Below are 10,972 nucleotides of genomic sequence, written 5' to 3' on the forward strand. Positions count from 1 at the left end.
CACTGCCCTCCACAGCTAAGATGCTGAACAACAGCTCAACCTGGAGCTGGGCTGCCATGAGTCGCCAGCGACGGCGAAGGCTGCAGCCCCTGTGGCAGTGGGTTGCCGTGGGCTGCCGTGTGTAGCCAGCAGCCAGCGTGAGCAGCCAGCAGCTGCAGTGAGCAGCCGTCCAGAAGCCGGGGACTAATCTGCCTCGCCCGGGAAGAGCGCAGTGATGGTGCTAACTTGGGCCAGTGAAGCAACGTCCTCCACAACTAGACTGAAGAACAAAAGGACAGCAATTTGTCTGTTCCCCTTTCCCCAATTCCCCAGCACTGTTCCCATCCCCACAATTCCCCAATAAAAATCTTTAAAAAAAAAATGCTCTTGCGATTTCTTTTAACTACTGGTTGTTTAAGAATGGCTTGTTTACTTTCTACATTTTGTGGATTTTTCTGTTTTTCTTCTGCTGTTTGTTCCGTTTCATTTCACTGTGGTTGGAGTAGATGCTTTTTATGATTCCAATTTGCAAAAATTTTTTTGTATTTGTTTGGGGCTATCGTGCTCTGTCACCAAGAACATTCCCTGTGTGCTTGACCAGAATGTGTTTTCTGCTGGTGTTGGGTGGAGTGTTGAGCATATCTGTTAGATTCCTTTGGTCTATTGTGTTTTTCAAGTGCTCTGTTTCCTTTTTGATCTTGTGTTGGTTGTTGTATCCATACCTAAAGCTGAAGTAGTCAAATCTCATAGGATTACTGTGCTGGTATCTGTTTCTACCTGCGTTTCTGTCACCACTTACCTCATATATTTGGTAGCTCTAATCTGTATGCATATATATTTATGATTGTTATAGGTCAGGGGTTGGCAAACTTTTGAGATGGAAGAGCTGCCAGGGGTCAGCAAACTGAGGCTCGCAAATTGTGGCTCTGAAGTAAAATTGAAAATGAAAATAAAACTATCACAGCTTCATTTATAAAATTTTTACAGGATATTATTCACATAATGGTGATTATGTCAAAATATATTTATGGCTCTCAAATAATTTTTAAATTGTTGTAAGGGACAGACTTGGCTCTTCCAGGGGTCGGCAAACTTTTGAGATGAAACGTACCCAAAGAGCCGCATGTGGCTTCCAAGTCCATGATTTTTATGAAAGATGATCATTTCATAAGTAAGTTTTATATTATTTAGCAATTGAAATTATATCTTAAACATATTCCACGGTCTTAATTTTTTTCTACACTATCGTGTTGGTGATTTAAATAAAAGTAAAAATAGTAGCATTATGTACACGTTTGCGCGTATGCAGGTGTAATGCCCTTTTATGCAGTTCAATGTCGTTAACCTTGAACTTGTTTCAAGGTTTTTCAGTTAGACAATGCTTTGTACTTTTAAGACTCTGTTTAGATTCAAGTCTAAATCCCACCACCTGAGTTTGGTTGTTTGCTGAGTCAAATTGTAGATTTTGACCTGTGGCGAGTTTCTGTGACATGTTTTCTTTTCTATAAGATGGGAACAGGGTTGTTTGTAGTGAGCCATTATGTTGATAACTAGTTGAACTATGTAAAGCATTTAGACTAATGCTTAGCGTATAGGACGTGTTCCAAAACTTTTAGTTATTACTACTGTTATCCTCATCACATTTAAAGGTCTGAATTTCTTTAAAGACTCTGTGGACTTTGTCAGCTCTGAAGACACTACTCATGCTCTAGCTCATGTAGACATTGAATATCACTCAGTGTGTAGAACATAATATCTGACACTTCGGTATAAACAATCCTGTTTTGAATTTTAATTGTATATTTCATGCATGGTCTGCAAAAATGAGACACTCTCCCTGATTTATGGGCTAGCAATAGTTATTATGGGAAAGTAAAATAAGCCAACATTATGGATACTTACCTGGCTCAACAATATCATATGGACGTCTGTCAGAACACTCACTTCACTTGAATTGATTTTTCATCTTTTTTCTCTTCTCATTCTGTATAAGGGTAAGAACTGTCACAATTCCCCATGGTGAAATGTGGTTTTCATTTCAGCAATGGTTGACATTTAAGGATGTGGTCATAGAATTCTCTCAGGAGGAGTGGGAATGCCTGGACTCAGCTCAGAGGGCCTTGTACAGAGATGTGATGTCAGAGAACTACAGGAACCTGCGCTCCCTGGGTGAGGGTGACTTCTCTCCTGAAGTCAGTATCTGCCTTTGGGTGTCTTCATGTTCCCTGTGTGCTTCTTGGAGGCCCCCTGCCTTGTGTGAGTAAGATCGAAGATCTCTTTACTTGGACATGAAAAGGCTTCATAATGTGGCATCAGGACTTTGAACTTGCCCTTTCTTCAGGTGATCCATCCACTTCATGACCCCTGGGGTTGCTCCAGAGCTTAAGTGTCTATATAAAGCTCTGCAGCAAACTCAAAATATGTAATGCTTTGTTTTCTATCCCTGCTTATTGATTCAGGAATTCTTGGAACAGGGCTTGGTATCTGCATGACACTGGTCCCTATGCACAGAAGTAGACAAGCAGTAGACAGTAAAATATTTTTCTCGCGCCGGCCGAGTGGCTCAGTTGGTTAAGAGCTCCTTCAAAGGTTTGAGCTCTGAGCAACAGCAGTTCGAGTCCAGCCCAAGCTGAGCTGCTGCTGAGCTGCCAACAGGTGGCAGAATGGCTCAGCTAAAAAAATAAATAAAAAAAATATTTTTCTCAGTCCATCTGTAATATCCTCATACCTCAGTTGATCAGAGATCGGGGATTCTAGAATAACTACAGGTCTTAATGCTCTTTTCTCCTATGCAGGAATTTCTGTTTCTGGTCTAAATATTGTCTCCAGTGTGGAGTGAGGGGAAGCACCCTGGGCTCTGGAGAGTGAATCGAAAATAGCAAAAGAAGCAAATCGGGGGAATGAATGAAAGGTGTAAATACAGGGAAGCTGCAGCATTCATACTGTTTGCAAAACTCTCCCCAGAAAAGAGAGAGATCAGAACAACCTTCTAGTTGCTAGACGGGATGCTGCCCTATTCATGAACCACTTAATAAAGCCAATTAAATCTTCAAAAAAAAAACAAAGAAAGAAAGAAAAGAGAGAGATATCTTTGGGAAACAGAAGTTAATTTCTTGGAAACCCTCAAAGGAAAGTTTTCTTCTCTCCAAATTCTGCATTGTCCTTCCATGTGTAACATTTGACCTTTCACCCTCCAGTGGTGTTGCTGTTCCAAGAGAGACACAGGGAGAATATTTATGGTGATCACAGTGCTGTTATGTGGCCCCTTCAATGTCCTTGAGGAGCTTGGGGCAGGCTTTCCCACACGGTCTCTTTCCTCCTTGGTTTCTCCTTCTGGACTTGATTCCATTGGTTGCTCAGTTCTTAGTCCATACAGATCATTGAGGCCATGATGGTCCTGCCTCCTCGACCTGTCCCAATTTCATTGCCATTTCCTGTACTTGGAACACCTCACTGTAATGAATAATTTGTCTTATCCTTGGAAATAGTAGAGAACAGTTATCTGACAGGAGAGCTTAATCAAAAGAACAGTGTTTAGGGGTGTGTGATTCACACTGAAGTGCTGGAATTTGCTTTTCCCCGTGTCAATGGGACTGAATCTTAGGGGTCATGTTTTAATGACTAGAGTTAATCATTTTTCATAACGCTGAATGATTCATGTTATTTGTACGAACACTGTTTTATCCCTCCTCCGTTGGGTACTTCATAATAAACGAGCAATGCACCATTAGGCTCCGTGTAGGTAGGATTTTTTAAACATTTCTTTTGGGACAGACATAAACCTATGTTTTTGTGAGCAAAGGAGGGATAAATTATTATTATTATTATTTTAAGCTGAGCAAACCTGACACTTGTTGGCAGCTCAGTGGCAGCTCAGCTCAGGCAGGACTGGAACGGCTTTTGTTCAGAGCTCGCACTCTTGAGCAAGCTCTTAGGCAACTGAGCCCCTGGGCCAACTGACAAACTATTTTTGATGGAAGCTGCAGTACCATATATTATAGTATTATTTCCAATTGTCATCCTAATGTGACATCACACATGTCAGCCTCTTGATAATTAAGCTTCACTACTTGACTGCCCCACCCATTATCCTGAGCACTGCCCCTCCCCCTCGCGGCCCCGCCCAGGCCTGGCTACAACACAAGCCCCGCCCATTGCAGGAAGCGGAAGCGCTAGGGCCACAACCCGCACCTATCCTAACATTTCTGGCATTGTGATGCTGAAGTTTGTTTTAGGCCTGAAATCCGCAGAGGCAGACGAAAGTCGAGGGTGGCTTCGGCGATGTTTTATCTTTCTGCTTTAAACCTGAGCGTCTCAGTCTACCGTCCTGCGCTCCTGACGCCTGGGGGTCAGTACCGACATTGAAGTCCCCGCACCCGCGCCCCCTACAGCGGTGAGTCCGGCGTTCTGCGGAGACGTCCCGATCTCAGGCCGCTTCGCTGCCGGGTGGGGGGTCCGCGGGGGTTTCCGGGTAAACTGAGGCCGTTCCCCTGTGGTCTCTCCGCCTTCGGGCCACTAGACCCCGCCTGCCGCGTTGTTTTCCTGCTTAAAACCCCCCCACCGGGCAGCGCTCCGCCGCGCGGTGTGAAGTCCTGGGAGACAGACTCGGGAGACGGAGTCCAGCCGTTGGCGCCCCTCCCCCAGCCTCGCCCCGCGGCCCCGGGAGCCCGGCCTCCTCCCTGCCTGGGGCTCTGCAGACCCTCTCCGCCGCCTGGAGACCCCCCCTCGTCCTGGTTTAATAAGAGTCCCGAATCCCAGGAAGAGCACACTGTTCAGGGGGGTGGGATTTAGGAGGGAACAACGCGGGGTGTCACCAGGTCACCCCCTCACGCGGGGAGGGGCTTTGTGTAAGCGGCGACTGTGAAGCGCAGGTCAGGAAATCGGCAGAACGGGGGTGTGAGGGGGTCCCGAGAAGGAGACAGAATGAGAGGAATAGGTGAGAGGACAGGAAGATCATTGCGGGGTCCATAAAGAGGCGGGAAAACAGGATGTGGGAGGGACTTGGAAAGCGAAGGTAAGACCGAGCGAGTAACTCGGGGAAGCAGCCAGAGGAGAAAGAAAAGGGAGAAATATAGAGGAAAGGGAGGAGCTCCAGAGATGAAGGGGTGCTAAAAGGAGAGGGGCCCCCTGGTTAGCAGAACTGGGGGGCAACAAAGCACAGGGAATTTCAGACGGAGAGAGGGGTTAGGAGAAGAGCTGGGGGAGCCGAGTGCAGGACCAGAAAGGAGGGGAGGGGGATGACAGCAGAGGGATAAGCCGCACTGAGCTAAGCTGGGGGTGTAACCAGAAATGCAGTGTCACCTGGAAAGTGGATTGGGCACAGGGACGGGGAGAAAGGCAGAAATATATGGAGATGGGGAGCAATCAGATCAGGGAGAAAGAGCAACTGAAGGTGAAGTGGGTTTCAAGAGTTTCACAGAAAAGGTGCAGAGAAGGGAACAGAGGGAAGGGGAGAAATTGGGGAAGGGGAGAGGACATTAGTGGAGAGAATCTGGGTGGAGAGGGACACAGGAGTACATGGTAGCTGAGGAAGAAGGGGTGCCCCCACCTGGATGCTCTGTGAGCTGGTGGGATGTGGGTGATCAAATAGTGATATATTGATTGTGGCTTTATAATAGATTTAATTTATCAGATGCTGCATTTTCAGTCACACAGATGAGAATTACAAAACTCCAGTTTCTAGTGCTTGTGTGCTTAATGATTTCATCACCCAATGGCTTCCATGTGCAACCCTCATGCAGCCAGAGGACAGAGACCTGTGTCAGTCTGGGTCCCTTCTTTTTTTCTGGGATGGCATAAGGGATGTGACCTGGGATGAGAAATTACTGAGTCTGACACCACACGATGCTTTTTCAAGGAATATTAAAACCATTGTGTCTTTTTTAAGGAATTTACTTTTTCCTATCTACCTCTCTTACATTTGATTCATTGTTTTTTTTAAAAAAGCAAATCAAGATAAATCTTACTCTGCTGAATTTCTGCTTATTTGTATAGTCATTAACTTCTGAAATAAGTTTTGGTGACCTCATTACCAGCTGTTATTCTTTACTAAATATGCGGTAGTCTCAAGTTTTTAAAAATTTTGACCCTAGAAGTAATTATAGTAAAGAACATTTTGAATCTATTTTCTTCTTATGATATTGTGTCTAGTTTAAACGAGAAGCCCTGCATTCTTTCTACTCTTTATTATGTTGGAAAGTCCATTGGTACTAATTAATAATACCAGGCCACTTAAGTGTGCATTTGGTAAGGATGCCTGTGGCAAGAACCTAGTTTGGTGAGTAAGTCTGATATTCAGCAGCTTTTGTCTTCCCTTTACGTGATTTGTGAAATCAGTGAGCTGGGAGCTACCAAGTAGCTGTCCCCTCAAGTCCCACTTGTTCATTCTCTGAAAATGTGAAAGGACGGACCGGGCAGACCTGAAACTCAGTTCCCACGGAGCCAGTCTATTCATTGTGAAGTAATGTGAACTGTATTTCCATAGCTAACCCTTGTAACAAGTTTTCAGCACCAAAATGTGTGTTCATTATTTTATGGTTTTTAACTAGTTCTCTGTGATTTCCTGGAAAACAAGAAGGAAATACACCCGGAGAGCCAGACCTTCTAGAAGTTCCCACACCAAACCCCCACACTCCCCAGAGCTCTCAAGAGTGCAGAGTCTGAGATGGAGTGAGGTCTGTAGCCCAGTGTGACAGGTAACAGGTCTGGTGAGCAAGTCATCACCCCCAGGAGACTTAAAGATGCCATTTCCTGGGCCCCCTGCAGACCTGCAGAACCATAACTCCTTAGAGTGGGCCCTGATCCCCCAGAGACCTGCATGCTCATTGAAGCTAAATGGTTCCCATCAGGGTTCCTCCTGAGTTACAAGGGAATTTGAAGGAGTGATGTCACCTGTGCTCTCCCCCTGGAAGTTGGATAATTGATCTGGGTGGAGCATCATTGTTGTTTTAATGAGGTGTTCAGGTGACTCTCAGGTGAGGCCAGGGGTTAGCTGGGGGCTCCTAGACACAGTTCTGACTGTTGAGAGAAACCTTTGCTCAAGGAGAGAGGTAACAGGGTGCTCTGTTGTGTTTGTGGGGGGTAGGAGAGCATCCTACGTTCTCATTACTGTAGGAATTTGTGGACATCTGTGGAAGGGGAGAGCATGTGAATCAGGAAAGAGAAAACTGACCGTTCTGTCTTCACTTAGGAGCTTCTTGTCTCTGACTGTGTCCTGTGACAAAGGACAGGAAAGGGCGACCTTCTCAGCATTTCAAGGTCCTTCTGGCTGTCAGTTTGGAGGAAGTAAATGAAGGGCCTGAGCTGACGCCCTTGTGGGCACATTCTCAAGATGCAGATGTGATTTCTCCCCAGAACTTCACCTGAGGAAACAACCCAGAGCAGGAGGAGGACGAGGACGAAATGGCTGCTTCTCAGGTAAGCATTCCGTCCTGGGTCACAGGCTGTGTCCCCTTTTCCTCCTAAAATCTGTGGGTTTAGAACTTGCCACCCTTAATTCTCTATGTCTGACATTCCTGCCTAGCGAGTTTCTTTCCAACTACTTCCTTTTCCTTTTCTTCTCATGAGAGTCAGGGTCAGCTGTGCAGAACACTCTGCCTTTCTTCCAGAGCCTTCTCTGCATTCTGTCCATCCACTCCCTCAGGACATGAGGATTCTTACTGTGATTACTGACCCTCAACTACTGATAAAATCCACCTGGAAAGGGGGTTGTGTCCAAGGTCCCTATTGGGTGGGGTCAGATGCCTGGTGTCCTAAAGAAGGGAGGTGTAGGTGTGTGTCCTGTGACTGCAGCGTCAGGGCTGTAGACCGTGGGTAAGAACGTGCATGATTATCCAAGATGCCTCTGTTCAGAATACCCCAGAATGTTCTAAAAAAAAATTATTGGAATTAACTTGCTCTGTAGGTTGGTAAGATTGACTTGCTGTTTAAATCCACTGTTAGCATTACTGAACACAGGAGCTATATGTGCATTCAAATTTGCATAAAATTAATATTTTTATGATCAGATTCAGATTATGATTTCCTTATTTGTTCATTTTTTCCGGTAACATGACAGCAGTGATGATGTGTCTTCCGTGTGCCTTGGCCAGCCGACACCCATTTGTTCCTTCCACCTGATTTTCACTTGGTTGAGGTCTTGTCTTCACTATAACGTTAACATTATTTCTTTATCATTAATAAGGGTCTGGAGGGCTTTATAGAACAATGTGCAAAACCAACACATTTCATTTGGAAACTCCCTTTTTTCTTAGTTTCTCTACTTTGGAAAATGAAGGCCTTCAGCTTTCTTTACTAGAGATATTGGCTTTTGGAGTGGATGCTTTAATGAGTGAGGCCTCATTCCTGTAAATTTTCATTATATTCCACACTCATGTCACAGACATTCTCTGCTTCACTAGTTTTTGTGTTTTCATGAAAGTTTACACGAATCATATTAAGGTGTTGAAGTGTGGTAAATCTGTAATGTATAGCTCAGGACAAATGACGCGCAAATTTTATCAAAGAAACACCAACTCTAACTTTTGTTATTATGTGTTCCTCTCCCTGTTGTGTTTATAAAATCCGCAGAGGATCATCCACAAAGACAGAATTGAAAATAATTTACAGAATTGAAAATAATTGTTATTTCAGTGACGTGAAAATTCCCTTCTTTGTCATTTTTAATGTGCACACAGTGCCCATATTTCTGTGTCTGTGTCCATAAAATCTTAACACTATTTGATCTTGTCTTTCTTCTCACTCGCTTACGTTGTTTCATTTTTTTCTCAGTTACAGAAATGGCCATGTAGGTTCATGAGTGTTTGTCTATGCATATTGGTTTCTGTCTTTTTTGAAAAATTCTAGAGAAAGGTTGGAATAAACCCAAGCTCTGCCATTTAGTGGATGCATCAGAAAATGTTCTCATACAAGAGGACGTATGATATTGTTCTCAGTTTATAAGTTAGATGCATTATGAGATTATGTGCATTATGAATTAATATGTAAAAAAAGTTAGAACGTTCTCTATTATACAGTCATTTTCAAAAAGGTTTGTGTTGCTATGCTTCTATGAGAAGTGTAAATTCTATAAAACTCTGTCAGTTCAAAGTCATGTGTGAATTTTTCCGTTTCCTTCCTCTGTGCTATTGAAGTGTGACACACGGACCAGAGACATTGGTGTCACTAGTTAAAAGTGATTTTATTAAATGTGGAAACTCAGCCCCCACCCCAGAACTCTTCAGTCAGAATCTGCAGTTTTATAACAGTCCAGTTACTTGTTGTCCACATGAAAATTTGAGAAATACTTTGCATTTTTAACTCACCATGACATTTCCTGCTGAGAAATGTACATAATATATATTGTATGATACAAATATAATGCACAAAACCATATGCCTGTGTTGATGCCTGAATTTAAATCTATCTTGTAGAAAAAAAGATGTATGTCTCTCTACAGTGGTTTGTGGATCATACGCCATCCTCCTTTCTCAGAGTTAGAAAACACATTGGAGAATATTACTGTCAGTGGACTTCGTGTTCTATTCCGGACACTCTCCTAGGTCAAAACCAGTTCTCTTAACTGTTTTTATACTGAGTCATGTTATGACCTTGTCTGTGGCCACGTGGTAAATGTGTCTTTTGTTTCAGGGACGGTTGACATTCAGGGATGTGGCCATAGATTTCTCTCAGGAGGAGTGGGAGTGCCTGCAGCCGGCTGAGCGGGAACTGTACATGGACGTGATGTTGGAGAACTACAGGAACCTACGATCCCTGGGTGAGGGAACTTCCTTCCAGAACTCCTACCCCACTTCAGGGGTGTGTTTCCTTCATCAGTACAGTGTCTCCTGGGAGCTTGTGCTCTGTGTGGTAGAGCTTCAGATCCCGGCTCTGAGTACCAACTGGGGGTTTACTGGTGTAGAAAAGAAGACTTCATGATGTCCTTGAAGTGGAACTCAGGATCTGAAAACGTTCCATGTTGTCTAGTAGAGTAAAGGTGCTGTCAGATAACTGTTTTGGGGGAATCCATTTCTAGAATACTCTAAGTTTCTGCAATGTTCTTTTTTTTCACCTGAGCACATACTGGATTGGAAATTGGAGAATCTCCATCAAAACTCATGTTCCTTTTACTAATAAACAGAACTTGCAGCCTCTAAGCCAGACCTGGTTACCTGTTTGGAGAGAATGAAGGAGGCCTGGGATGTGAAGCAAAAAAAGACAGTATCCATCCTCCCAGGTAGGTGGGAATGAAGGAGCAGATGGCACAGGTGAGAGGGCCAAAGGTCCCTGAGGAAGCCAGACCTTAAGATGTGGTTTAGGAAGCGCTGCTTCAGGGGAAAGGATGTGAGAATCCCAGGTTTTTTTCTGTTGCTGTCACTCACGGACAGTCCTGTCCAACACGTCCTGTGCTTCTACATCCTTTAGGGACTGACCTGCTCAGTGATCTGGGTCATGTCGCAGTGAAGGCCGATGTCCTTCCCCTGGACTGTGGGGGCTGCCATGGGCTGGCTACTGTTCCATTGCCTTGTGGGCCTGTGCAAATCTGTGTTCTCTGCTGAGGAATTCTCCCTGAAGCCATTTTTAAACTTCTTATCTTGCTTCTTGTAAGGAGTTTGTGAAGGAAGTGTCGGAGGTTGTGGAATTTGGTGCAGAAATCCCAGGGACACTGGGGACAGATGTAACACATTTTCCGCTTTATAATTTCTAATCCTAAAGAGGCTTCAAACATGACCCTACAAAGCTCAGATTCAGTAATTTCATCTCAGCACAAGGTATCTCCCTAAATTCAGAAACCCTCAGTTTCAGTTTTCACTTCAATATCCTTTTGCTTTGTATGAACTAACGTTAGAATTTTCAAGTCTGTACTCCTCAATTCCTCCATGTTAGAATAGTTTAATGTATCTGTTTACCTCACAGAATTTTTTTTTTAAGATTTTTATTGGGGAATTGGGGGAAGGGGAACAGACAAGTTGCTGTCGTTTTGTTCTTCAGTCTAGTTGTGGAGGACGTTGCTTCA

General features: G+C 44.1%; 2 protein-coding genes across 2 annotated transcripts; both read left to right on the plus strand.

Annotated features, from left to right (window-relative positions):
- The first annotated feature begins 1,583 nt into the window (after positions 1-1,583).
- On the plus strand, positions 1,584-2,341 carry LOC109372485 (protein ZNF738). Its single transcript, XM_083287473.1, has one exon. The coding sequence runs from the start codon at positions 2,004-2,006 to the stop codon at positions 2,241-2,243; it is 240 nt and encodes a 79-aa protein (XP_083143599.1). The 5' UTR covers positions 1,584-2,003; the 3' UTR covers positions 2,244-2,341.
- A 1,809-nt stretch (positions 2,342-4,150) lies between these two features.
- LOC109372483 (putative protein ZNF720) lies at positions 4,151-10,206 on the plus strand. The gene is made up of 4 exons (XM_019625758.1): positions 4,151-4,372; positions 7,169-7,395; positions 9,607-9,733; positions 10,097-10,206. The coding sequence occupies exons 2-4, from the start codon at positions 7,381-7,383 to the stop codon at positions 10,204-10,206; spliced, it is 252 nt and encodes an 83-aa protein (XP_019481303.1). The 5' UTR covers positions 4,151-4,372; positions 7,169-7,380.
- The last annotated feature ends 766 nt before the right edge of the window (positions 10,207-10,972 follow it).

Source organism: Hipposideros armiger, unplaced genomic scaffold (genome assembly GCF_001890085.2).
Source record: "Hipposideros armiger isolate ML-2016 unplaced genomic scaffold, ASM189008v1 scaffold_639, whole genome shotgun sequence".
NCBI lineage: Eukaryota > Metazoa > Chordata > Mammalia > Chiroptera > Hipposideridae > Hipposideros > Hipposideros armiger.